At 36.9% G+C, this 26,956-nt stretch overlaps 1 protein-coding gene across 28 annotated transcripts in view; it reads left to right on the top strand.

The window, feature by feature from the left end:
- Positions 1 to 26,956, top strand: part of kcnma1a (potassium large conductance calcium-activated channel, subfamily M, alpha member 1a) — a 222,943-nt gene that overhangs the window by 91,620 nt on the left and 104,367 nt on the right. For all 28 annotated transcript variants that reach the window (XM_088634586.1, XM_088634581.1, XM_088634579.1 and 25 more), the window contains 3 exons: positions 462 to 523; positions 19,079 to 19,172; positions 20,246 to 20,357. In XM_088634586.1, coding sequence (XP_088490712.1) covers positions 462 to 523; positions 19,079 to 19,172; positions 20,246 to 20,357 — 268 coding nt within the window. The remainder of the gene's footprint in view (positions 1 to 461; positions 524 to 19,078; positions 19,173 to 20,245; positions 20,358 to 26,956) is intronic.

Below are 26,956 nucleotides of genomic sequence, written 5' to 3'. Positions count from 1 at the left end.
TACAACTTTGAGGGCTATAGCCTTACATTAAGCATGATACACCTACACTATAATATACCTACACTATAATGCTGTAATCCATTGTCATTCATAATGCTGCAAAGACTACCACTGCCCCTCTTGTTCTGACCAGAAATATGTCTGGTCAGGATAATGTCTATTCATTTGCTAAAGTCAAAATGCAATTGGAATTGCATTCTACAAGCCAGTGTTCACAGTATTTGCAGGCTTCACTTCTGACACTAACAAAGCACTTGAGAAGAACTATTTGACAGCCCTTTAATCTTCATGGTGTGCATTGATTAAAACTGTAAGAAATGGTATTATTTCGGCATGTTGCAAGATTCCTGGAAATCAGAATGATCTGTGTAAGCTGGGAACTACAGTAGCCAGTGTAAAGTACTGTACGCTTGTGCCTGGTGTTCACTGTACTGAGCTTCTCTTTCCTTTTGTCTTCACAGGTTGTGTTAGTCTTTGCACTCAGCATCGGAGCACTTGTAATATACTTCATAGATTCTTCTGAGTAAGTATTAACTTTTTGAACTTTTTTAAGTTCAAAACTACTTGTCCACAGAACATATTGTCAGTATGGTGCTTATTTGGCATTGGAAGCCAAGATTTCAATTTTATAGGTGAATCAGTTTTGTTATGACTTTGTGACTGTTTACATTGTAATCAGAAACACACTGATAATGATTATCATTTCATGTATTTATGTACATCTTTTATATTTGATGTGTCATCTAATATTTATTAGTTGATATATTTTATTTATTTATTAAATCATCTACACAATTGACTGTGTCCTTGATGGGAAAGAATGGGTTTCATTGAGAGCGTGCTTATCTGATAGTCCTTCAAGGTTTGTCCCAGAGACCGATGGCTGGTGTCTATGACCAAGTAAAGATATCAAAATTGTACCTAAAGAAGACCGCTTATTTTAGTTTCTCAGGAATCATGTATTTTCAGAAAAACTGCAATGTATTTTTCACTTGGTTGCTATTGCGAATTGAAAATATGAGTTGTGTTTTAATATTTGAAACTCTTAACTCTAGACACTGTACTGTATCTTCGGGTTAGTCACGGAGGTGACATATTTCTACATGCAGAGGGTTTCCTCTTAGTAAAAATACATAAATTGATGTATGTGGGGCCTGTTCTTATCAGGATGACCTACGTCATTATTTTTCAATGGAGCCAAGCGACATACAGCAGTTTCCATGGCAACCTCAGGCAGATCTGATTTATCCTCCCAGCTGACAGGTGGTCAGTTTACCCTGAACAGTCAGAGTTACTGTGTCATCCAAGAAATGCTGCCTGTTCTGAGTTGCTGTGTGTCCACAGACATCTGTATTGGACATTAATTTGACTGGGTGCTCGACGTGTATGAGGCCCGAGGGAGATTGTTAGCATTTTTGATGTAATTTGTTTTTTTTATCTTCATTCAGAATTGGCACTGTACTAAACACCTTGATTCTTGATTGCAAATATATTTTAAATGTATGGAGAAATGCACGATGCTAACATTTAGAGTTTATTGTCACTAAGTAATATAAAAAGATCATTCTAATATGTCATGAGAAGTGATGTCTGTATCACAGTTTTAACGGAGTGCAAAGTTTACTGAAAAATCAGAAAATGAGGAGTATTTTTTAACCCAGAATATGTGTTATTGCATGGAGATACAGCACAGTGGTGTTGACAGTATGCGATCTTGACTTGGATCATGGCAGGCCTCAGAAGCTAAGCAAGCCTTGCCCTGGTCAGTACTAGAATGGAGACCTCTAAGGCAAACCAGGCTGCCGCTGTTAATGGTTTAGGTGGAGCTGTAGGTGGCGCTCTTCCCCCTGGACCAGAATCCCAAACCAATGCCCCAGTCTGGTGAAGTGCTGTTGTAGGCGCAATCCTTTGGACTGAGTGTTAATCTGACGATTTGGTTATTAAAGATCCAGTATCACCGTTCATAATAGTAGGATTGTTAAACCTGATGTCCTGGCTATGTTCCACTACGGGCTTGTACAGTCTGGCCTCCTTGACGTTCCCCCTTAATTCCGCTCAGTTCCGTACTCCTCCTCCTGCTGACCAGCTGTGCAGTGGGGCTCCCGGTGCAGAACGGCTGCTGTGTGGCCCAGGTGGGGCTGGACTGAGTGGTGCCTGAGATGCATCCCCTCCTATACGTACAGCTGTCTGACATCCTTGGAGAGAAAAAAACACTACTCGGATACCATGATCTATTATTTATTTGCATTATTGAGTATTTATCGCTTGTGAAGCTAATTGGATGGTATGTGTGAGTTCTAATAGGAAAGTGCTACAAGAAATAAGGAAGTCTTATATGCTATATATAAGACTTGCAAAGCATCCACAACATTGTCAATGTGCACAAATGCATCAGTAAAAAATGTAAATATTTCCATAATATGGCCACTTACTGTAGTCAAATTTTAAAATTCAGCCTGAACTTTGAATGTACTTTATTTATATCACCCAATCTTGCTGGATTTTTTTTCAAATCAATTTTATGTTTAAACTACTAATGTTTGTGAAACTTTAGCCTGAACACTTTAGGCAGTTCTCCTTATTATTAATAACAATAATAATAACATTTAAAAAATACTTTTATTTCTAATGCTGGTTCTTTTCCCATTCATTCCCGTTGAAATGTACATTTTTAGTACATCAAGGTAAGATATGCATGAACCTTTTTTTTCTCTTAAATTAGGAGAAGAACTGAAGCCAGAATCTGAAAGTAGCATTACGGTAGATCTTGCTTACTGTAGAGTAGAGCTTGCAATGTCATTCCCTTCCTTCTATATTTTATTTGCACCTGTGGGTATTGCTTTATATCAGATACCTGTAGGTTTTTTTGTTAATAGTACTCTAGATGATTGCTGACTTGGGAATGCTTTTCATAGACGTCATTATCAGTTATGCATGATTACTATAGATATGGCTGCCATGTTTTGGATTGTTTCTACAAGTGCCACGATTTATAAAATAATAGGCAATGATAAAATAAAAACTCGATTTCCTTTCCAAAATTATAAAAAATGTTATATGAAGATGTTTCTCTTGTAAGTAATTAGCAAACTACATCACGTAAACAATGTTGTATTCATTACTAGTGAATAGCTTCTCAGACTAAATTAAGAACCTATAAAATATAGGTTTACACTTTTACAATTTCTTGATGAACTAATGCAAACTTTCTTTTTTACAGAGGGGCTATGTGGATAGGTTTATTAGTTTAATTATTTTTATATTGCCACTAGGAATAGTTTGGATAACCACAGGCAGTAGGTGTCAAAATTAACTGTATCTGTGTATTTTTAAAATGACACCACATGCCAGTGAGCAATACAGTACATTTAAGTAATGGGGTCTTTACTCTAAAAAAGAAAAGTAATTTCTTCATGATCAATGCTCTTAAAGATTGCTAAAGTACATGAACCATTGGCTGTTAACAGATAAACAGCAGTTACATTTCTGAATCAAATGATCTTTTATGAAAATAATTAGATTGCATTTGAGAAAGGGAGGTATAGTGTATTTTTTGCACTGAAAATCCTGGGAAAGGGGATACAAAATCAGAGTAGTTTATATACTATAATGTAGATTGTTAGATTAGTCATACAGTTCCAACAAAACCTATTTGGAGCAGACCACTAAGAAATGATGTATTAGAGCAAGGCATTAGACAGGGATGTTACTCCATGTCTTTTTCCACAATGTGCTTCCTTACAGAGATTTTAATCAGGCCGCAATGCTGGGTTAATTGACATGCATGGCGAATAACGTTATCAGAGACAAGAGCAGCAAAGCGCTCAGAACATGAATAAGATGCACAGCTGCAGACAAGTATTGTCCCTCAGTGTCTGAAACGAGGTTATCCACTAACTTCGCATGTGTAATGAGATGTTGTTAAACTCTGCTTATTTGTCAATGATACCTCTTCATATTTGGTAGGTAGTCTTAATAATGTCCACAGTCTAAGGATCCTGGGTTCGAGTCCTGCTGGAGGTCAGCATGCTCTCCTTGTGTTAGTGTGGGTTTTGTCTGGGTTGTCCAGGTTCATCCCACAGCACAAAAACATGATTTACTGGCTCATGAGCCTGGAATGTGTGTACCATGCGATCCTACCTGGGACCCTGTGCCTACAGCATTAGGCTCTGACTCTTTTAAAAAAAAAGTTAAATGTCAGCAAAAACTGCAAAGAAAAATATTCACTTTAAAAACAGAAATAACTAACTTTAAATTCAACACAATAAATCATCATTGGAAGGTAGTGAATACCTTTGCAAAACACTGTAAATGAAAAAAAAAATCCATAGCTGCAGTCATGTGTACTAGTAAGTCTCCTATTTCTAGTATGAGCAATTTCTTGCAATTTTGCAAAGCAAATATTTCTTTTTATGGTCAAGAAGCATTATGTGCATCTTAGAGTTCTAATCTCTCAGATCTAAAACTTGGATACAGCACTTGCAGACGTTAAAGATCATTTAAAAAAAAGTCAAAACATTTTCCAAGTTGACTTTTTAAAAATGCATAAGTAAAGATAATTCCATGCTGAAAAATAGAAAGGAGAAACATACAGTAACATTTTGGCTCCTGAGTGTTTCTTATCTCTCCTTTCAGCGTGGGGTTAAGCTCTACTTGCTCCTTTGCAGCCAACACTGATGCAGCTCCCCTCGTTGTAAAAATACTTTTCTTGTTATAGCAATGCAGCTGAAAATCACAGAGTACTTACAGTTCTTAATTTGGCTCTTATTAAACAGATATGTGTATTGGGCAACTTTAGAAATTTATTTCCAGTCAGAGTGTGCACGGCAAATACTGAAGTGGAAAATATTTGACCCATCTTGTGTTTATGAATAAATATCTCAATGACGTTTTTTAATTCAAGTTCAGGAGAAGGTCAAACCCTAATCTTGCCCATGTCTGAAAACTAAAGCAATCACTTGTGAATTTCGTTTCGCATCCCTTGCTCCCCGCCATCTTCACCCCGGTAGCAGCTCCTTGACTCATCCCTCAGACAGTTGTCGGACAGGTTGTCAGTCTCCTCAGCCAGGCGAGGAGTCAGCCTGTGGCTACTCTGACTGTACACTTGACTTTTTCTGTGCGTATCCTGGTCATGTCTTTCCTACTGTTGCTTTGGGTGGTGGCACCATTAAGGCGGTCTGATGTAGAAGTATGCAAATGTCGCTTACATTTAGAGGGATTGTAGTAGGTGCCCAAATAAGTGGGTTTGAAGTCCCAAATTAAAAATCAAAACAACATTCAAGCCAAACTAATTTTGTCACTTGTCCACAAGGTATAAAAGGTACATTACCTTTTGTGTATAACTATTACAATTATTTGACTATACTGCAGACTAGACTATAAATGCACAAATGAAGATCAGAAATCTCACAAAGAAGTGATACAGCAAAGTGCAATCACTGCAAGTTGATTTATTTTTGCCTTTCAGTGAAGCGTTTTTTCTAATAATTAAGGGTTCTTGTCCTTGAGGTGTTGACACGTCATAGGCATTGTTAGCAGGGACCTGTCTTTTTGCTGCAGTCTGTGGACTGACCTTGCCCATAGGTCTGAAGTAAGGAGCCATCAGAGAACTGATCCATAAATTATCAGAGGGAGAAGAAACAACGTGCGTGCACAGAGCATGAGTCATGTCTCCATTTGTGCTCCATAGAAGACAATCTCAAATGCCAGGGAAGTCAGATTGACTTTTATAGATACTGTATATGAATGGATATACTGTATCTATAAAAGGAAATAATCCTTTAAATCCTTCAAAAACCTTTAATGTATTAAAAGCAAAGACATAGCAATGGTATAATGTGGATTATAGTCTATGGTGTGTGACTGGGGCAGAATTTATGTTTAATCAGACACTGGGCATCCTTTAAACTATTTTTAAGGTTTTGAAAAGGTATCTGAAAATGTAAATATCATGAGGTGATTCTGTTAACCTTCTTAAGTATTCCCGGAGTTAAGCAATCTGTACAAATTTACAACAACCACTGAACTGCAGCATCTAAATTGTTTGGTTTGTGGTAGCCAATTCATCTGAGGTTCAAACCTATCTGTCTTAAACAAAGCCAGGATAACAGCTTCAACAATATGGCTGGTTTGCCTTTTTAGACTCTTCTCTGCTGGTACGAAATGCAGAGCTGTAATAGTGATCCAATTAAAGTGAGTGATCCTTAAAAAAATTCCAAGTTCTTTGTTGTAAAATTCTGTACAATGTACAACAAATTCTAGAACATTGAATATAGAATATTTTCACTTTGTCCCAAATTAAAATGCAGAACTGATTGAGTTTATATTTTCAAGAAAACAACCTTTTCTACTTTAAGTATATTTTTAATTCAGGATTTTTTCAATTGAAAGATGATTTTAGTTTGAGATTTTGTGTGTGCCTTTGTTATTTTGTTATTTATTTAATGTAAAACTTAATGAGTCATTTGATTTGAAGAACATACAGTTAACCAGTTATTTTCATTTACTAACTCAGAAGCAATACCCAATTACAGCATAACCACTAAAAATTAGCATGATCTTTAAAAAAGATTAGCACCTTGTAATTTCCCTGAATTTTAGGCTCTTCAGTCTTAATTTCTGTGCTGCTCTTTTTCCCATAATGATTTAGAGCTGTGTGTACGTTCTTTCAGCTTGGTTTACAAACATGAATAAACATTTTGTCCCTTCTAATATGATGGAGGCAACCCTGATTATTTACACTGATAATTTTTCAGTCCAGTGCCTGTTTTGGAATTAAGAAACAAAGTAACTCCAAGCATCCTGAACTTAAATAAATAAACCTCCCCTTCCGCAATGGGCCCAAAAACAGTGTGACCCCAGTGTGAACCAGAGCACTTCACACAGGCGTCTTAAAAATGTCCCTCAAAGAAGAGTAATAATCTAAAAATTACACACTCTGGCACCTTTATCTGTCATTTCAAATGACTGAAGACTCATGGCTTTTTTAACATAAAAAAATACAAATAAAAATCGACAAATCTTTCTCCAGGAAGACTGGTGCTGTGCCTTTCGGTACATTTAAATGATCTGCAAATCTATCTGTGCAGATGAAATTGTTTAATCTCCAACATACAAGAGTCAGGCCTTTTGAGGAACAGGAAACAACACAGTTCCTGTCTCAGTGCAATCACCCTCACTCATTAAACAGGAGGAAACAAACTGCCATTTGACTGAGTCACGGAGGCCTGTGGATAACTACATCTTGTGCAGATGAGGCAGATTTTCCCATTCAGTTTATTAGTGTACATGTCTCTCTTCATTTTGAAGCAGTTGCCAGTTCAAGTGACAAGTCACAAAGCCAACATACTGTATAGGAAATGCCACTGCCGATGCAGAATTTCAGTTAAAGCAGCAGAGAATCTCAGAGCGGTGGTTAATTTATTAGGTCGTCCAATGCTTTCTGACTGGCATTTACAAGGTGTCAGCAGTCACAAAAGACCGGAAAGCACAGTGGTCTAATTTCCTTCTGAGCCGGCACAATTAGGGTGTTTTGTAACCTTCGTGTTACATGAGTTCCTACAGATTGTTGTTAAAAGTGGTGTTTTGTAGAATCAAATCCTTCACCCGCAAGAAAAAGTTTTTGTTTTAAAATAAAGGAGGTTTTAGATTTTTTATTCTATGGACACGTGGAATATGTTTTATAGTGCGCATCCTGTTTGCTAATACAGTAAAAGCTCTGTACTTTTACTGTAGGACCATCAAAAAGCTTCAAGCAAAAAGCATTTATTACATGTCATTTAGATATTATTTTTCACGTGAAAATTAGTCTGGCTTGTTTCATCTTTTTCTTCAGGTGATTCTATCCTAATCCAATTGGAGAAGCTCAGTCACATCACAGAACTGATGCATTACTTACTTTCTTTTCCAATGTCATGCCAGAAAACCACAATGTTGCAAGAAAAAAAGCCTTGAGAAATGGGAAGACGTGCAGACATTTCTAAGTTTTATTACACTAACAGTCAGGAGATGTTTTGACGTGACATGGACACAAACTCAGTCAGTATTAGACGGACTTAGTAGTCTTCCAATTCAATACTGGCAATCGCTAATGAGGACTGACAGCTTCCTGCAGGACTGCTGTGCATCTTAGCAGGAGAGAGTCCTCTAGTGATCTTCCTGACCCCTTGGGTACTCTCTGAATATGCTTGGTAAAGGTCTTGCCCAGAGACACCTCACAGCGTCAACCCAACTGTGGAGTTCATTATCTAAGTGTGGGAAGATCAGGAATAGAGCTAAAGGCAGTTATCAATGCCATGCTCATTAAACCAGAGTAAATTATTTTCTTTGTAAGATCCTTCTGTTTTGGGGGGGTGGGGGTGTTATCAGTACAGTATATCATGCAGGACACTTGGGTCAGCTCACATCCAGTTAGAGAGGGCTGGGTCCGGCTTAATGATTCAAACATAAAATATCCCAAAATAATATTTATTATTATTCTTTTAACAATTATAGCAACATAGTTGGTTGCCAGACATCGTCTTCTTATCTATAGTATTAGCTTAATTCTGAGACAAAAACTAGACTATACCTTATAGACTTTATCTACTTTATAATATGGATTTGTGATTTTAAACTGAATTTTGTGTATTGTCGCCTGTAATATGAAACAAGGGAAGGATGCCTTGCATTTCACTTATCAAACATTGCAATCCTGTCTTTCGTTGGTTTTAAGAAAATTGTAGTACTTCAGTTTTAATTCTTTTTTCCCCAGCTAAAATAAGATTTTAAGGACCATGTACTGTGCAGTTTAAGTTAAAAATGGGGCACTTAACCTTACCATTCAGGCTGATCGTGAGCTTTAATTTCTGCTTCACTTGTAATTGGTTCTCTCAGCCTTGTATTCTGTTTTCCTTTCCAACCCAGTAGACTAAATAAAGATACCCCTGGTGCTCCATTGTACTGGTACTTTGATACTAAACAGGAAGGATTATTTAAACTAAAGACACACAGCTTTAGGCACCTCCAGTTAATATTTATAAGATCAGTACTGTTCATTCAGGCACAAAAACCTTGTATTTCAAAACTACATGGCAAAGGAAACAACAGGAAAAGCCTCATTCTCGAACAGGGTGTTTGTGATGTACCTCTTTTATTTGTGAAAATGGACATTAGAGGGCATTTCTTTAGATTTTACAGTGTATTTTGGGCAAAGTCTGTCTATATAAAGGCCAATTTAAGAAATATGGCTGTAAAGTGAAGGACTCAACTCCAGTCCTGGAGGCCCAGAAGGTTTCTGGTTTACATTTCACCTGGGAGCTTTGTTACCTAATTGAACTCAACGAGTAGAAGAACTTCCTAGATTTTTAAGAAGCTGGAGATGTAAAGAGTGCCAGGCCTTGAGGACAAGTGCTGGGTCCCTGGCTTCAATAAATCACAGGTTTGTGATCTTGGGATACTAGAGAGGGCTAATCTCCATTTAATGGGGCCGAAGGCCAGAGTAAACTTCCTAATGGCCCCATACTTACCTGTAGGTACATGTCAGTCAGATGAACCTGCTTCTGACTGGCCACAGGGTGGCGGCGAGTCACTCCAAATACCTCTACACATTTCTTCCCTCCATCTAATTCCTTAGGACCTACTACTGAAGCTACTCTGCTGATGAAATATTTTATACTGCCTTTGTACATATTCTCTGTCCTTTTTTATCTCTCTCCCCATTGTACTGCAGGCCAAAAATAATTAAATTCACAAAATGTATGATCATTGCCTGACCAGTTAAGGGCTGAATTAGTACCTGGAGAACAACTGGCCTAGCCTAATGTGTGTCTCTGAAGGAGGCTTGCTTTGAACACCTACTATTTCTCTACTTTTCTAAGGGCCACAATCAACCTGCATTTTTGTTACCAGTGAGATCCTTGATAGCAGTGCTGCATTACTTCTCGAGCTGAGTCTGCATTTGCCGATGGTCGTAACATGATCTGTATGGAAAGCTCAGTTTCAGTGGTTAATAAATAACAGTCGTGGTTCATGACTAATTTATGCCCAGGAGGTGAAGGAAGTGCTGAGCTGTTAAGGTGGCCAAGGCTGGGAGTGACGGCTCTATAAAGGCTGGCCTTGGCACAGCGTGAAACTGCATAACGAGCCTGAAGGGTCACAAAAGAGATGCAGCTGGGCGTCCCAGGCTGGAGCTCCAGCTAGGTGGTGATAGAAACAGAGCCCTTCACTTCCCGTGACGCAAGGTTTCCGCTGCTGGATCTCCTCTGGTGAAGGCTTGTATCAAGAGCAAGGAACTGAACCTCTGTATTGCTATTTCTCAAATTCTTATTTGATTTGGACAGAAACAGCATTAGCTAAAGTATATATGTAGTACTCATATATCTATCTCTGTTGAAGAGTAAATAATTCCATAAGATATCTTTGACAAGCACCTTGCTGTATGTCACTGCTTAATACTCTGCTTTGAATAGAACTACAGTCCTATGTGTTTCTGCACCAGAACAGCTTTCCTGTGCCTCATTAGTCACACTGGAAAACTAGAGTCAGTTCTGTGTTAATTATTCATGGAGGGATGTGACTTGAATGTGCTCATTTCCCTGGCTGTTTGGTTTAGTCACGTAACTGCAAAGGCAATGCAAAGGATAATACCATACTTTTACATACTGAAAGCCAACCCGAGCCTTAGCCTTTAGTTCAGAGAACAGTTTCTCGAAAGCAGCCAGGGGAACCAAGCTCAGCTTTAACAAGTGAACTCTTGAAAAACAAAATGTAAAGTTAAAGTAGTTTGCAGGAATATTGTATTTAACTCCACATGAAAGAAAGTGAGGATCCTAGATTAACCAGAGTTGTAGCAGGCGGTAATTATGAGGAATAATTAAATGAAAATGAAACAAGCATTGCACAGGTCATCAACATTTCTCTTCATAATGGGAAACATTCTTTCATTTTTTTTCTAGAGTGATTTAGATCTCATACTTGTGTTACATTCCTAATTTTAATAGTGTGCAGCCCTTACTTCTGGAACTGATAAAATTTCCATTTTGTACTGTTTCATTTTATTATATTGTCATAACTTCTTTGATATATGCCATTTACTGTACACAATACTGTGGTTTTCATCTCAATCTGCTTAATTTTAAAAATGTGCTTAAAATGTGTAGATGTATATAATGGGCAGGCCCCAATTCTAGTTTTAAGAACATGGCTCATTTGTTGTGGTAACATACTATAACCTCTCATGATAATGCACTCCAACCAGAAAGCAATGAATTAAGTATTACAGACAATGAAGAATTTGTACCTTTGGATGGAGTTCTTTAATATGCCTATGTGAGGGGAAGTGAATCTGTAAAGCATTGATTTAAAAAGAAAACCCAGCTTTCTTCTTTTTTATTTTTTTCCTGAGGAAATTTGGTCATGAGAGTCTACTTTGGGATTGCTTAGATGAATGGCAAATACAATCATCATTTCCTGTGCATCTCAGAATGGCCTGCTGCATTAAAAGGAAAATGAATGGCCTGGAATTATAGCCTCAGAGAAATGCATCAAGTGTGCTTAGGAAAAAAAATGTAAAGGATATTTATAGTAGACCCAAAGTGCTTTTATTTGTCTCGTGCTCTTGCAGGTGCTAAATCATTCTTATTATAGTAGTAGTGTTGTGGCCCAAATCTATCATTGATGTATTAACCAGGCCCTGTTTCATATCATCTCTTACCCAGGGGACATACTGCAGGCTCATTGATGTAGGTTTTACCGCATGGCAGCCAAGCCATATACAGTACACACTGCATGACGGTGCTTACCCATAGCTCCTTTAGCTCATTGCTGGGGTTTGCCTTGCTGTTGCCCCCAACACGTCTAATCCCCTGTCTTGGACATTGAATGATGCTGCATGCAATACGTCTGATGGAGAACTTCCTTTTCGATGTATTTCTTCTGTTCTACATCCTCTTGCACCTTAAGGAGAAGATCGTGCTCAAGCAGCGCATTAAAATTATGTTTGACAGTCCTTGCCAAATATAATGCAGATTCCACCTCTGACTGAGCATTTCTGATCTTTTTGAGTATAAGCAACTGGCTGGTACTGAAATGCCTGCATTTGGCGGTCTGTGCAAATGCAGATGGATTTGTGGTATTCCACTGTCTGACACCAACCATTACACTACAGATAATGTGTGTCTGTGATTTCTGCCATATTCCATCCTTTTCCTTCTTTGATTTTGATTTCCTTCTCACTCTGCTTAAATCAACTGTCTTCATGATTTAAGCGGGAGACCAAATGATATGTTCTGCTTCTTTACTGTCGATATTTTACATGAATATTTTTTTTTCAATATTATTAAAAAGCAGAGTGAAGCAAACCTGTGCTTGCTGTTGCCCCATTGACTTTTTAATAATATCTTAAACACTGTCCTGCAATAAATGCATATTTACAAAGTTGGTTTTCTGTGCTTTTGCTCAAGGGCTAAGTGAGGTGTGTGGGAGTGGTCAGTTGATTCACCGGGAGTTATCAGTTTTTTTGGCATAGGTTAGTCCCTTCAGGAAATAGGATCTTTATTACAGATAGTCTTGACTTGGCCATGCTTTGTAGGCAGACATCTACCTATCACATGACCGGAACTCAGTCCAACTGGATCAGGATCCCCAGGCAAGGTAACTGTGACCTAAAACTGACATGCTCTGTGTAACACTTTGGAAAATAAATTACCCCAGGTACCAGAGGGAATTTGATTGCATCTTTTGGGCAACATGCAGCTGTATTTCATCAGAGCTTGAAGGAGGTGTTCTCGTTACCCATGTAATAAGATCTGTGGGTCAGGCTATTTTTTTTGGCAGGACATTGTGTGTGCAACGTTCCTGTGTGATCCTGGAGTATGATGTGACACAGACAACAGGGATCAGGCAGTTGTTCTTTCATTCTGTTCTGAATAACAGTCTATGGATTTTTCTTCTCTTTCATTTTTATTTAAAGAGCGATGGTTTAGATGTTTCTTTTTTCTAAATTAATAAGGGACAATGTTGTCTTTTAGTGTACTTTCTGTATGGTTTTTAAAATTAAAGTACAGTATTCTGTTTTTATGGATAATACATATACTCTGCATTAGAAATGGGAAATGGGAACTAAGAATGAACAATGTGCAGTAGTTACAATAAAAATGTCATTATTAACATAAGAACATCTCTATGTGTGTTTTTCAGTCTGTGTAGATACCCGTCTGTCTCTCACTCTGTCTATCTGCTCATCTTTCTGTGTATCTGTCTACCTGGCTACTTCTCATGTAAGAATGCTGCCTTTAAATATGGATGCTATTCACATTTATATCCAGATGAGCATGATATTTGATGAATATGCTCTACTAGTCATACAGCAGTCGAGATGCATTCAAAATCAATATTTTCAAAAAAAGAAATGTGGGCTTAATGATGGAGTCAAGGGTGATGCTCGTCTCGAATGTTGTTGCACTGTTGGATGTGAAAGTGACCATCTGTTATAACTGTATGATACTTTTGTTTAAATTTGTTTAAATGATCAGATGAGATGTGACCATTGATCTTTAACAATGAATCTTGTTTTTATTCCAGGGTTTAAATGGATGCTGATTTTACTGTAAATAAATGCACACTTTTGTTTCTGCCATGAAAATGTTATCCATGAGACTTATGTCATGGTTTCACAGACAGAGATCTAACATGCTGTATTAAAATATGTTTTTGGTGCATCAAGTATTCCTTATAGTAGGGAGGAACTCAACTGTTAAATAGTGTTTGCATAAATTATTTTTTTAGTCAAGATCATCGATACTGTCAGAGATCTGACAGTGCAAATTAACCTTACTCTATAAGCTAAGTGGTATTTATGAATGGATGCCTTTTAAGGTAATTGGATTATGCAGACATTCTGTTAACCCTTGTAGTGTAAGTGTTTTGACTAGAGTCTGGGTTAGGTAGAGTTCAAGTTAAATGGAAAGTTTAGATAAAACAACAGTTAGCTGTCCTTTGTCATTAATTGGCTGTACATACAGTAGTGCAGTCTTATTTGGCCTTAAGGCAGTTATGTGGTCTCACATGCTTTTTCTTCGTAAACATTAAGATTTCAGTTTTCTGCAAAAGCACTATTGTCTTGTCCCCTGTGTGGTTTTGGTTGGTCCCATTTGGAAGTTACTGTACCATGTCAGAGCTGTGAGACTGTTACAGGACCTTTTCAGTGTGGATCTGCCTCAGGAAAGTGTACATGTAAACACAGTGTATGCAGCTCATTCTTCTTTGGATTTTCCAGTCACTTCTGGACTTTCTCGTTTCGTGGAATAAATATTTTTAAATAAACTTCTCCTTCCACGTGTAATTAGTGCTTCTAAAGAACTGTCAAAGATTTTGCATCAGTAGAGACGTAGATCTTACTTACATCAACATCTACCATCTGGGAACTTGAGATTCTCGTCATCGCTATAAAATATGCTGTCTCTTTATTTTTTGTGTGTGTTTTTTAACTTTGTTTTTAGAGAAAAATACCACATACTGTGTTGTGTATTTATCAGAATAAATGTAAAAACAAGTGTGATTTATTGCATTACATTATTTTTTAAATTGACTGCTGCTATTGTCTGTGGTGTGTGTCTGTAGCTTTCCACTAAAGTATAGTTGTAAATGTTGCCGGAACGAGTGTGGATAAAACTGAGAGTAACTATAATAGCAACATTGGGATTAAATTATTATCTTCTCAATTTACATTTAATATTGTTTTTTGATGGAGCAGTGGAGTTTATCGCTGTTACTGTTACATTTTTGAGCAAGGTGCTTCATCCAGATTGTTCCAGTAAAATGCCCGGCTCTGTAAAATGACACAAATACGTTGCTTTGGATAAAAGCATCAGCCAAATTAAAGTATAATAATATTAGTAGCTCATTTCTACAGAAGAATGGCTCTGGATCTCCAATGAATACAGCTTCAGAATACAAAATTTGATCAAATCTAGTGTGTTCATTTCTTCATTATTGTATTTACACAGTTTGCCAGGATGGTCCACACTCTTTCTTTTCTGCATTTTGCATGCTGTGTTTTAGAGCTGCTTTTCTTACCACCACATAGTGCTGCTGCATGAGGATGCAACAAGTACTCATTTTACTACAAATTATCCTTTGTTACAGATGTATTTTTTTACAGATTAATTGCCCTCACAAGTGTAGTAGACAGCCATCTGTGCAGAACAGGTCACTGCTATAAAGAGCAGAGTATTTCCTTTCGCACTGCAGTGGCCAGAAGACAGGCACTACAGCACTGTGGTAGCGTCACAGGAAAAACATTATATTAAAGACCTGTTTGTTAATGTTTTTTTAAATATTTCTGGAGTGGTACTACATTATGAAATCTCAAGCTTGGCAGAATTAAAAAGCAGAATTAAAGGGGGTTGTGAATGCAAATACTGGGGTCAGTGGCTTTGAGAAGGACTTTTAAAGAAGGACTATTAGTACATTTTAGTTTTTTAGTTACACTGTATTCTTATTAAATATATATTCTTACAGCCTTTTCGCCACCTACCCAATATATACAAAACATTCATGGGGACACGGGAATAGTGAGCATTGTCACCTCGTACACTTCTAGATGTCCTACAAATGGAATCAGGACCCCAGCTTCCTTCGCACCCTGGGGTCAGAATCACTGATATTTAGTATCGATATTGATGTTTCATATACTGTACTGTACCTTCACAGGTAACTGTGCTAAATCACACATTTTGAGTATAAAATATACATACATTTTTATATGGGAAACAAGGTCCACAGCTGCTGTGTAGAGCTGTTACATTTTGCAATGTTATATTTTGTGTTTTATAATGTCCTACTGTATGTTGGAGAACAAAGGACCTTTATGCCACCATCTTTTTGGTTGTGAGGATTTTCATCAGCTTTACAGATCTTCTAAAATTACCGTGGAAGTAATCAACAAAGTATCGAAGATTTCATTATTCTTCGTTCTGCTTCGTGCAATATTCTTAAGCAGCTCATTTTTGCTAGCCTTTAGTCTGTTCCCTTTAGACAACATTCACATTACTGAATGATGTTCCATTATAAAGCCTGTATGTTAAATAAAGTATGAATATAAAGTATGAATACAGCATGAACACCAAGTGGATCAATTTTCCTTTGTAGTAGCTATGGCTTGTGCACAAACCCAGTTTTTCCCTTGTAATAGACTGATCTGCACCGGAACGCTAACATAAAGGTTTTAGTACACAACTGCTGTGACTTGGGAGAGCAACAATTCTGATAGCTGTTCCACAGATATTTCTGTCTAGATGCACAGGCAAAATGCCATTGAGTGCCACCTGTCATTTATTTGGGTATTGTGCTGAATGGGTAGCTTTTCTTTATTTTCAACAGCACAACAATTTCATCTGGCAGTGAAAAAGTTTACTTTTTCCTTTAACGTACAGTATGCTGATATATCTGTACGACTACTCTGCACACATTGAGAACATACAGCTCCCTGCCTTTCCTGAGTTTTTTTTAACAATATTTAAAGCAACAGTAGCTTTTTATTTAAGCAACAAATAATAGGTTTATTCCATGCTGAAAAGAGAAGAAAGAAAACACAACATTTTGGCTTGTTTTCTTTCTTTCTTTCTTCAACGTGGAATAAACCATTTACTTGTTCCTTTGCAGCCTAGGCATGCTGATGCAGCTCCCCACCTGAACTGTTTTTTTTATTTGATATCAAGGGACACAAACAACTAACTAGCAAAATAACTAAGCCTTGAAAATTTGTAGTAAAAAGGGGAAACTGCATGTTTGCATTTTAAACATTCATTTAACCATTCTCCAGGATGTTAAAGAAAAATTATACTTTATAATTGCTCAAGTATACCTACAGTACATCTTTACGTTTTGTCTTCATTTTGTTTAATAAAACAACACATTTCACAACACATTTCATATTTAAGATTAAGCTTCCCTACTGTATATCATTTCATTATTAAAACTCTGACTTTTTGGCTTGATATTTTTACAAGACTTGTGGTGTGTGTGAGGAAGCTGCATAGTGGATTAGTTGTAATCACTGTGATGCTCCATGGTTTGAAGCAGCTACCATTTTTGAAGAAGATATGTTCAGGTGATGTGGTGTATTATAAAATTTAGGATGCCCCCCTGAAATCTAAATTTATACTTTTCAAAAATCAAAGTAAATTAAACCAATCCACTATTCACTGTCCTCTTAAATGTTGCTTTTAATAGTTAATGATTTTAATAGTAGTTGATTTTAAAACTATCAATAAATTACAATATATTGAGCCTTTAAATGCTTTGCTTGAGACACTGCCTTTTAAAAAATAAAATGCCATCATTCATAGTCTCTACTGTTCGACAAAGCTCTAGCAATCGTAAATTGTATTTAAAACAAAACAAAAGTTAAGAATGCATTTGCTTGAAAGTTACAAGAAAAACTAAAAATGAGGATAATTGAACAGGTATGTTTAATATTCCTTTTAATATCCCTGTTTAAAGTGCACCTACAGTAGCTGAAACCCTGTGTATCACATGGAGAGAATTAATTCACTGAAGCAGAGATTCACACTTGTTGCTGCTTTGTGGTATTTCAGGCTCCATCATTGTAGCCTTCATTTCTTTAGAAATGTCAAATTATTAAAAGTAAAAAAGTATTAATTATTTACCAAAATTGGTAACTCTGTCAGAAAAAAAACTAACTAACCCAATGCCAATAACAGACTGATACTTTATTGTTTTAATTATTAGAAAAATGAATATTTTATTTGGGTAAGATTTTCTTGTCTGACAGAATATTGACATTTCCTTTAGACTTGCCATTCCAGGAGAAATACATTTTTTCTACAGCAATTAGATATACTGTATACTGGGAAGCATTCTAGAAAGCACCTTCTAAATATATTGTTAAAGCTATGAGAATAAAATGACATCTACAGTATATATTTTTTCGGGCATGTAGATAACTATTGATTTATATACGTTACTCCTTCAAAAGTGTTCTCAATAATGGTTCAAATTGGGCTCAAGCCTGACAAAAGGACATGATATAAAAATTGTATTTATTTGTTTGTGTGTCAAAACCTTAGGTGATCCACAAAAGTGGATGTGTTGTATAAGATGCATCTCTTAGCTAACAAGCTGTCAGCAAGTTGCATGTGTAATGACCTGATAGTTGAGCCATTTCTGAGAGTGACTCTTTAAGGCATCAGATGCTCCATAGCTTAAAAGCAACATCGGTTATCAATTGACAGGGTGTCTTGTTTTCCAGTTGAAATGTGGTTTTCTACCAAGTCATTACAGTTTCTCCATTTTGATTCTTAGTGCCAGGTACAGGCATTAAGGGTGAGATTGCACTAAATGCTAGCACTTGCTATGGCTGCTTGAACACATATAATGAACACAGACCCTGCATGCATTAATTAACCCTTAAAGTACTGCTTCTGCTTTGCTTTTCTTTTTTGATAATATGCATTTTCCTTTTATGTAAGCTGTCTTAACACTTCAGATATTGAAAACAACAGTTCAATATCAGATTTTAAAAATGTGATTAAAATATGTGTTGCAATAGATTCGGATTGTTTATTTTTCAGTATGGTGATCAGGAACTTTAATATCGTTACAGGTTACTCTGTTGGTGACAAATATGTATTTATTTTGTTTTTTGTTTTACTGATATCTCCATACAGTGTGTCACAAAATAATGTTTTTTTAAACAAAAATCTGTTCAGAAAGTTGTTTTAAATTACGCATTTTTGTGTCCTTTTGTTGTTGGTTAAAACTGTGTAAAATCAAACTTATTGACTGATAGATAAGGGATTCAGTTCTTTAAGGGTTAATCAGGGGTATTAAACTGTACCAAAATGATTTGCTTGAGTGAAGAACCATGCATGTTCTTTTTCTACAGAAACCTGTCTTGATAATAATAATGCATCTTTGATAAACATTATTCAGATGAGATTATTTTATTTCCAAGAAAACAGGATGCATCTTTTCTAAATGGTTACATACAAATACTTCTACAAGCAGCTTTCATAGAAAGATCATGGTACCGAGTATGAAATACAAAATTAAAACAATTTTTCTGTTGTTTTATTAGCCCCATAGAATCCTGTCAGAATTTCTACAAAGATTTCACATTACAGATCGACATGGCTTTCAACGTATTCTTCTTGCTTTACTTCGGCCTGCGAGTAAGTAAAAAAGAAAGGAAATAACCTTTCAAGTACATATTTTATGTGATGAACAAACCATGGGCTGTCTAATGTCTTAAACAAAATATTATTTTTTTATTAAATTGCTTTCATTCCAAAATAAATAAAGCCAGTTGCAAAATAGCTAGCTGGATAATAAAGTGCAAGACAAACTTGACTATTTAGATGCGGTTCAGCTGGTGTTTAGGTTTTGCCAAATATTTTGTCTCTCAGGGTTTTTTGGCTTTAATTTTTGCCTGACACCAAATATTTTTTACTAGAATAAACACATTACTGGTCATAATAGCACAATATGTTCTGGACATGATTCTCAAGGTTTGTTTAGTTTATCATTTTTACCATGCTTTTTAAACAGATTTTTACATGATCTTGTAAGGGATGTCTAAATATGTCATTTTATCCCATTGTACATAAGTTCTTAAATATAAATTCTAATTAATATTAGCACAAATAATTCAATACGTTAAAGCTATAGAAGTCAGAAATTGGTCAAAATCAATAACCTGTACTTTGTTTTCCTGCACATTGATTGCAAAGCAGACATGTCACATGTATCTAGACGGAGCAGAGATGGTGAAAGTTCACAGAGGACAATGTAAAAATGAAGTCTCTGTGGATGTAGCAGAACCAAATGTTTCAGAAACCAAACGTACAGTACTAGACAGCAGATTGTAGAGGGAGTGGTCGTTTAAAACAGACTGCAGACCATGCAGTAGAGGCTGGTGTTTGTATTAAATACAACTTAAAAATATTTTTATAAGAATCTCCTCTCTTAAGGAATAAAGGAACAAAGAAAATAGTTTTGTGTGTGTTGTGTATGTTGGGTGGGGCAGAGGACAAGTTGCAAAAAATAAAATTAAAACATTAAATTAAATATTATCGAATGTATCTTCTCTCTTTTTTGGTATAAGACGCTGAACATGGCAACTTGCACTACTCTATATCCACCTTATGATGCTCATTTACTCCAAATGGTTAAAATATACGAATAGACAACACAGGAAATGAAATGTACATTACTGCTCCTGTTTGTTTTTTTGTTTTGTTTTCAGTTCATTGCAGCCAACGATAAGCTGTGGTTCTGGCTGGAGGTGAACTCGGTGGTAGACTTCTTCACTGTCCCGCCAGTGTTTGTGTCTGTGTATTTGAACAGAAGCTGGCTCGGTAAGTCACGTCTCTTCTATTGGAACTTCCGCTTTCAGAAATGAAGCGCCGAGTCATGTTCGAGGTGACCTCTAAAATGGCCGGATGGATTTATAGGCAAAATCAACAAAGAGATATGTGAAATCTTGTCGCGGCCTTTGGTGGATGAACTAAAATTCTAAACACACAGATGTAACATAAGAACGACGGGCTAAGTCGTTAGCAACTTGCCGACAACCAAAACAGAAATTTGTCTTGTACGATTGAAAGTCCTTTATCGCCATCTACTGTTTAATTACTGTACAACAGAACAAGAGTCATTAATAAACAGGATTAAACATTTGTTCTTAATAGAATAGTTTAAGAAGCAAATTTTGAGTGAGGTTATTATTATGTAGCTTTGTAGAAATATTATTTAATCCATTTTCGTTTGCATCTGAATTATTTTTTGTTATTAAAGCATATACATTTTTTAACTGGGTTTTGATATGGGAAGTAATTGGTTAATATATTTTGATGATTTTGATTTGCCCCCTGAATTATGTTATTATTCAGCAATGAAAGCATTAGTATGGAAACTCAAGCCCTTTGCTAAATCTGCCATGGACAGTTGCTAAATTAGATACTATAAATAAATATTAATTCTACTACTAACGGATAGGGCAGTGCGTGAAGCCTTGGGACCACAGTTTCGAGACACTCCTCATACTAGCACCCCTCCTCCTCTCCGCATTGCCCACCAGTACAGCAGGCTCTTAATGCAGTTGAATAATGAGAGATTGGGCTAGGCTATGTTTGCTCAAACCAGGCGGGTTGGAGCCTATCAATAAAGACTCTTTATTTTGACTCTGAGATTCTTCTGACTGTACTGTAACTTCTGATATAATTTCTGTGTCAAAACCGTTTTTAATTTCATATATATATAAATGTATATATATAATACAATTTTTATAGTTTTATATAGCACCATTTTGTTATAATAAATGTTTTTTTTTTTCATTTTCATTGTGACCGTACTGGGCATCACATGCAGAAGAACTGTTTCTCCTTCTCTGCTTGAGCATTCCCAGAACAGGAGTGTTACTGTTGTTGACTGTATGAAAAATGGATTTCTTTTGCACTCACCTGACAACAAGCGTGTATTTCACTTATTCGCTCTCTGATTGTAATGATTTTCAGTCACTCGGAGTTTGCCTCAGAGTGGGTAGCCGAAGCGGGGGAACTGCAGTGTCAGGTTAGGGGAGTGGTGGGCCTGTCCAGAGTTGTAATTCAAGGCGGAAAACCAGCTCACATTGCTTCTGGTGAGACTTCACACATGAGAGCTGTACAGGAACAGCATGCGGTGTTTACAGTTGTATAATAAATATCACAGAGGAGGATATGATTCATATTCATCAGAATGATTAAAAACCTGCAGCAGATTGTAGTAGTAATGTACACTTTGTATAACAGTTCATTATTTTGAAAGTTGTTTAGGATGTAACCCTAAATTATCCTCCTGGCTGGCAAACAGTTTATTGACTATTAAAAGACTACCTTTAGTGACTGCTCTTTCAGACTGGGACAGGAGACAATAAGCAGTGTGTCTTAATGATTAATTAAGATGATTAGTTACAGAGCTGTCACATAGTAACAGAGCTAGAATAACAATGCAGTCAAGTAAATGTAAACTCCTACATGAATCTGTTGTTAGCGTTATCCTTAGATCTAGGCACAGCTTACTACAGTTCAGTTCTGCTCTATTTACACTGTGATCTCGCTTCTGGTCTAATGTGAACTGAAACACATGATTGATCATGTCTATATGTTTAGCAATATACAGTATGTCTAAATATTTGTCTTTGGGTATTTCCTAATTATTTTTCATAATGAGGAATGCTTTTATTCCTGCATTTGCATTCTGCCTTAAGAAAAATTAACTTTAGCCTGACAGCTGGTGGATATACTGTATGTTAAGTGACTGGAGATTAAATAATTTGAAATAATTTAAATAAAACCATAAAAAATGCAGCAGTGTACTTTGTAACATTATTAAAAGACTTAAAACTGGGTTTAAATTGCTGTGTGCACCTTTAAATGGATTAAAAAAATTATAGACAATATTGCTGAATTGAGTTGTATGCGAAATGAAACTGGCCATTCGCGTCATGTGTCTCAAAGATACAGTAAGGTTGTCTTACTACAGAAGATGGTGTGAATGAAATGTTGTCACTGCTTTTTAGGGCAAAGATATGGCACACCAATTAATCTTGTTAGTTGGGTCCAAAAGAGAGAGGATGAAAAAGGTCACTGTAGGCAGTTGGACACAGGTGTCAGCGTTGGTGTTATGTGCCTCAGGCATAACTGACACAAAGACCGCAGAGAGTGAGGGAAATCATCTAGTTTTTTATGATACACCACTCGCTACTAGTGTGTGGTATACAGAATGTTAAGATTGAAATAACATACTGTATGTGTAAAGTTACGCTATTCATTTTTCTTCTTGTCAGGAATTATATTTCTTCTCCTCCTGTATATTTAATTTAACATGATATGAAAGGGGAATATCTGGTGTATTCTCTTACTGTTACTGTTTTTTTTAATGAAATGGAAGGATTTTTTTTATTGACAAGGGTTATTCAAATGGCTTTGTTACGGTTACCTGTGATGAATTCAGTCTTGCGTGGATTTTTAATCCCAGTCAACCTTGCTCACTGCCCTCACCCCCCCCACACACACCCATACTGAATTTCTCCCCGCCAGCTTGGTCAATGAGCCCTGGGATTTGTGCCTCCCGCAGGCTTGTGACACAGGTGGAATTAGTCTGAGAGATTAAGATGAAATCCTGCTATTATTGAAATCAATTTTCTGGCTGATTTCTTATAGAATGTGGCTAAATATATTTTCTACCTTCGATATTATCTTCAAAACATGAGGAGGGGACAGTACCTATAATATCTTTTTTTAATATGTTAATATGATTATGACTATAAATAGTTCTTGCTTAGTAGAAGCAAAATAATGACATATCAGAAGCTGATGGTGTTTTTTGGTAAAATATACAGCTAAACTCCACATTAAAAGCTATAGTGTAATGATAACTTTTTAAGAGACTGTTTTGAGCAGTGAGCACCACAGATGTGGTGCTGAACACAGGGAAGCTGTAACACCCATAGGGTGGAGTCTGGTCTTCAGCTGAGTATCAAGGCCTGTATCAGCTGATATCAATTTCAGAGCTGACCTATACTCCCTATACTCATGCTGTAAGTCCTTAAGACAACCTGGAGCTAGAATTCAGAATTCGTTAGATGTGTTTTCAGTTGATCCAGAGTGCTAACATGGTTTATAAAGATGCTCACCTCTGCAATTATGTTCTTTAGGAGAGTGGAAAGATACCTTGAAGGCTTTATAGCATTCATTGCCACTTACCTGCTCAGTAATTAATCTCTTTAATTTGCACTAATGACTTGGTGTGCAAGCAGGCTTATCAAGACCTGAATGAAATGAGGCAGAGAATGTTCTTCCTGTATTTAATTTAAATCATAGGAGTGGTTTGAGCTCATTTCTAGTACAAGCTCTGATTAAAACTAGACTTTGATTAAAAATTCACAGAATGAGGCATTAAAGTAAGAAGCTATATCAGTTGCTCACTTGAAATAGAAATTAATCTTCTAAATTGCTTCAAGTGAAGATCACCTCAACAAAAAGCCTGCAAGGATTTGCATAACGATTTGCTGCCAAACTGAGAAACCACTGAGTTCTATTAAGTGGTCAGTCATATGAAAAATCTTCAGTTCATGTCAATGTTTTTACAGTGCTATTTGAGCATACTGGAATTTATCTACTGTATACAGGTAAATGTGAAAAAAAAAAGTTTTGTTATTACTAAATGTCCTTAAGTTGAATGATAAATGCATTTTCATATTTTTCACAGACATCCAGGTTACATAAATCAGAATTTGAATTCCATAGGAGAAACAACAAAGCTCCTCAGCTGTGCAGGATTGCACCCCAGCCTGTTCAAACATGCTTTGCTCAGCTCAGCAAAGACCGATTAGAGCATGTCTAATTAGAAAGAGAATAGTTGGTGAAAAGGGGTCGCAAACAGAAAAAAGGGGGAATGTCTGATTAAAGTGATGTTTGTTATTGTTCGAAATAAATTCTAAATACTTAAAATGACCTCTGTAAACATTAATGATGTCCCAGCCAGATGAAAAGTGTTTTCTGGTTTTTGTTCAGATTTTCCTTTGTAAAGTTATGCTGCAGGTGGCACAGAAGTGTGGGTTACTGTTGCTGCCTCACAGCTCTTGGGTCCTGGGATGGATTCTGGACTGGGGTGCCTTCTGTGTTCTTTCACTGGCTATGTGGATTTTCTCCAGGTGATCTGGTTTTGTACAACTTTAAAAAAAGACACACTGGCTTGGCTCATTAGTGTCTTTATATTATCTCCTGGATGTGTGCCTTGTGTTGGACTCACGTGCCTTCCAAGGTGAAATCCTGCCTTGTGCACAGTTTTTCTGGGATAGGCTCTAGATTGTAATATCCCCTTTCAGGAACGAGCACTTTTGTGAGATTGGATGGGTTGAAATTATGCGCTATCTTGGGCCTGTTGCAGAAGTATTGTTTTTCCGTTTCCTGAAAGACAGTTGTTGATTCTACGTGTTCGGTTGAGCTTGGAAGAGAAAAACTTTCTGTCGGAATTCAAATTTTGTTTCAACGTGACGTTAACGCTTTGCCAGTTAATGCCGTCGTCCATTATACGGTCAGAAATGGTAAGTACCAGCTGATTCATGTGGTAATAAATGAAATGCAGAAATAGTTGTTTAAGACCTGAAAAAGAGGAACAGTATTTTCAAACTGACTCACTCAAGACAGCAGTCCGAAAGGAGAAAACAAGCCTAATGAACTGAATATCATAGATGTTTAGAAAATTGACTGCTATGTCTTTTTCTTTCCTGTTTAATTCAGGATGGTATTCTCTAATACAAACAAACAGCTGCATGCCACACTGTTTGTTTTGACAAATTGTTCTGCTCCTATTCCTTGTTAGCACAAATGAAATGTAAAATATATGAAAACATTTTGCAGCTGAAAGTAATCCTGGCTGGGTACAGCTGCGTGGGAGCACACATTATCCTTTTAAAATGCTTATCCCATGGCGATTGAGAAAATTGAGCTGTGCTTCTAGTTTCCCCTGTGCCTGTGTCCTTCTGTACAGCCGGGGCCTGGAGCTCTCAGAGCAGCTCTGTAATCTGGTCTCTGAATTCATTCACTTCTGTGGCCTCTGGCAGGCTCTGCTTGGGCATCGGTCTGCTTCAGAATATGGGCTACCATGTAAGTGACACGTTCTTCAGCACCAACATGCAGACAGAGGTGCCCAAAGAGGAATGACAGGAGTCCTGGTGTAGAAACCGCTTCAACACCCTCTACTGAGTAAACTTGGATGAGTTAGGAGCATTAAGTAAAGTAGGTTTTGTACCCAGCAGGGCCAAGACCGTGTCTTTGGCTCCCTGCAGTGCCCATTGCTTTTTGCTTTTTTAGAAAGAATGTTCTTAATGCATTTTTCAGCTATTTGAGTTTAGTTTAGTCTCTGTCTAATAATGTCGGTAGTGTCCACTGAAGTCAGAGCAAGCCATCTGACCAGCTTTTCAGCCCCTGACTACAAGATGTCACTGATGTCATTCCAGTGAAAGGGACCCTAAGAAGAATGAAAAAACGAACACAATAATCTGCTACTACTTGTACACCGTTGCATCATGAGAAATGTTGTTATGATGTCGTTATGAGAGGTTAACACACCTGACCCCTACTTGCTTTTAGGTCAAGTAAAACTTTTTCACTGAACAGATTTTTCAGTGTGTTTAGCTTGTGTACACAGAGGCTACTGCATATGTAATCTCTTCTTTGTAGAGATTATTTCACACTTCATATATATCATACTGTGTGTACAGTAGTCTGTTGTTTTTTTAGAAATGTTTAAAAGAGAAATATCTGGATATTTTTGGGTGTTACATTTTCATGGTGGTTAGTGGTGGGTCCTTGAATTTCGATTCCACTCCTGGGATCTTTCTGTGTAGAATGTGCATTTTCCTCCTGTGACTGTGTCAGTGTTTGCTTCCTTCCTCAGTTCAAAACTTTACTGTGTCAGTTTCATGTCATCTCTGTAGGTTCTCTGTGTGGGTACTGTACAGTATGTGTGCCCTGCACTGGACTGGCGTCCTGTGTATAGTGAGTTCTGTCTTGTGCCCATTGTCTTCCATGGTCTTTGGGTTGCTGAGACTCTGTTTTGGACTATTTTTAAAAGATAATATTGGAAACTGAAAGACTGTCACATGCCACCATTATATTGTATTTGTAACATAACTCAGTGAGACTGCAGGGTTGGATTCAAAAAGTATAAAAATCAATTAACTACTTTGCATTCTGTTCACAAAAGGGCCTTACTGTATGTTGCTTGTGTCTTTACCACCAAACAATGTTTTTGGTGTGTGCCAGAGATCATTTTAAAACAGCTTTATCATTTTTTGTCTGACCAGCTGACCCTAGCTGCAGATTTTATTTGAGAGATAAATATAGAGTGCAGCTGTGCTCTTAGCTTTAGTCTGCCTGCCTAAAGTAAAACTGAAAATCACTAAAAATAT

The sequence above is a fragment of the Lepisosteus platostomus genome, chromosome 6, assembly GCF_059453375.1.
Source record: "Lepisosteus platostomus isolate fLepPlt1 chromosome 6, fLepPlt1.hap1, whole genome shotgun sequence".
Taxonomy (NCBI): Eukaryota; Metazoa; Chordata; class Actinopteri; order Semionotiformes; family Lepisosteidae; genus Lepisosteus; species Lepisosteus platostomus.
Note: the sequence above shows the minus strand (reverse complement) of the source record. Positions and strands in the feature narration are given on the sequence as shown.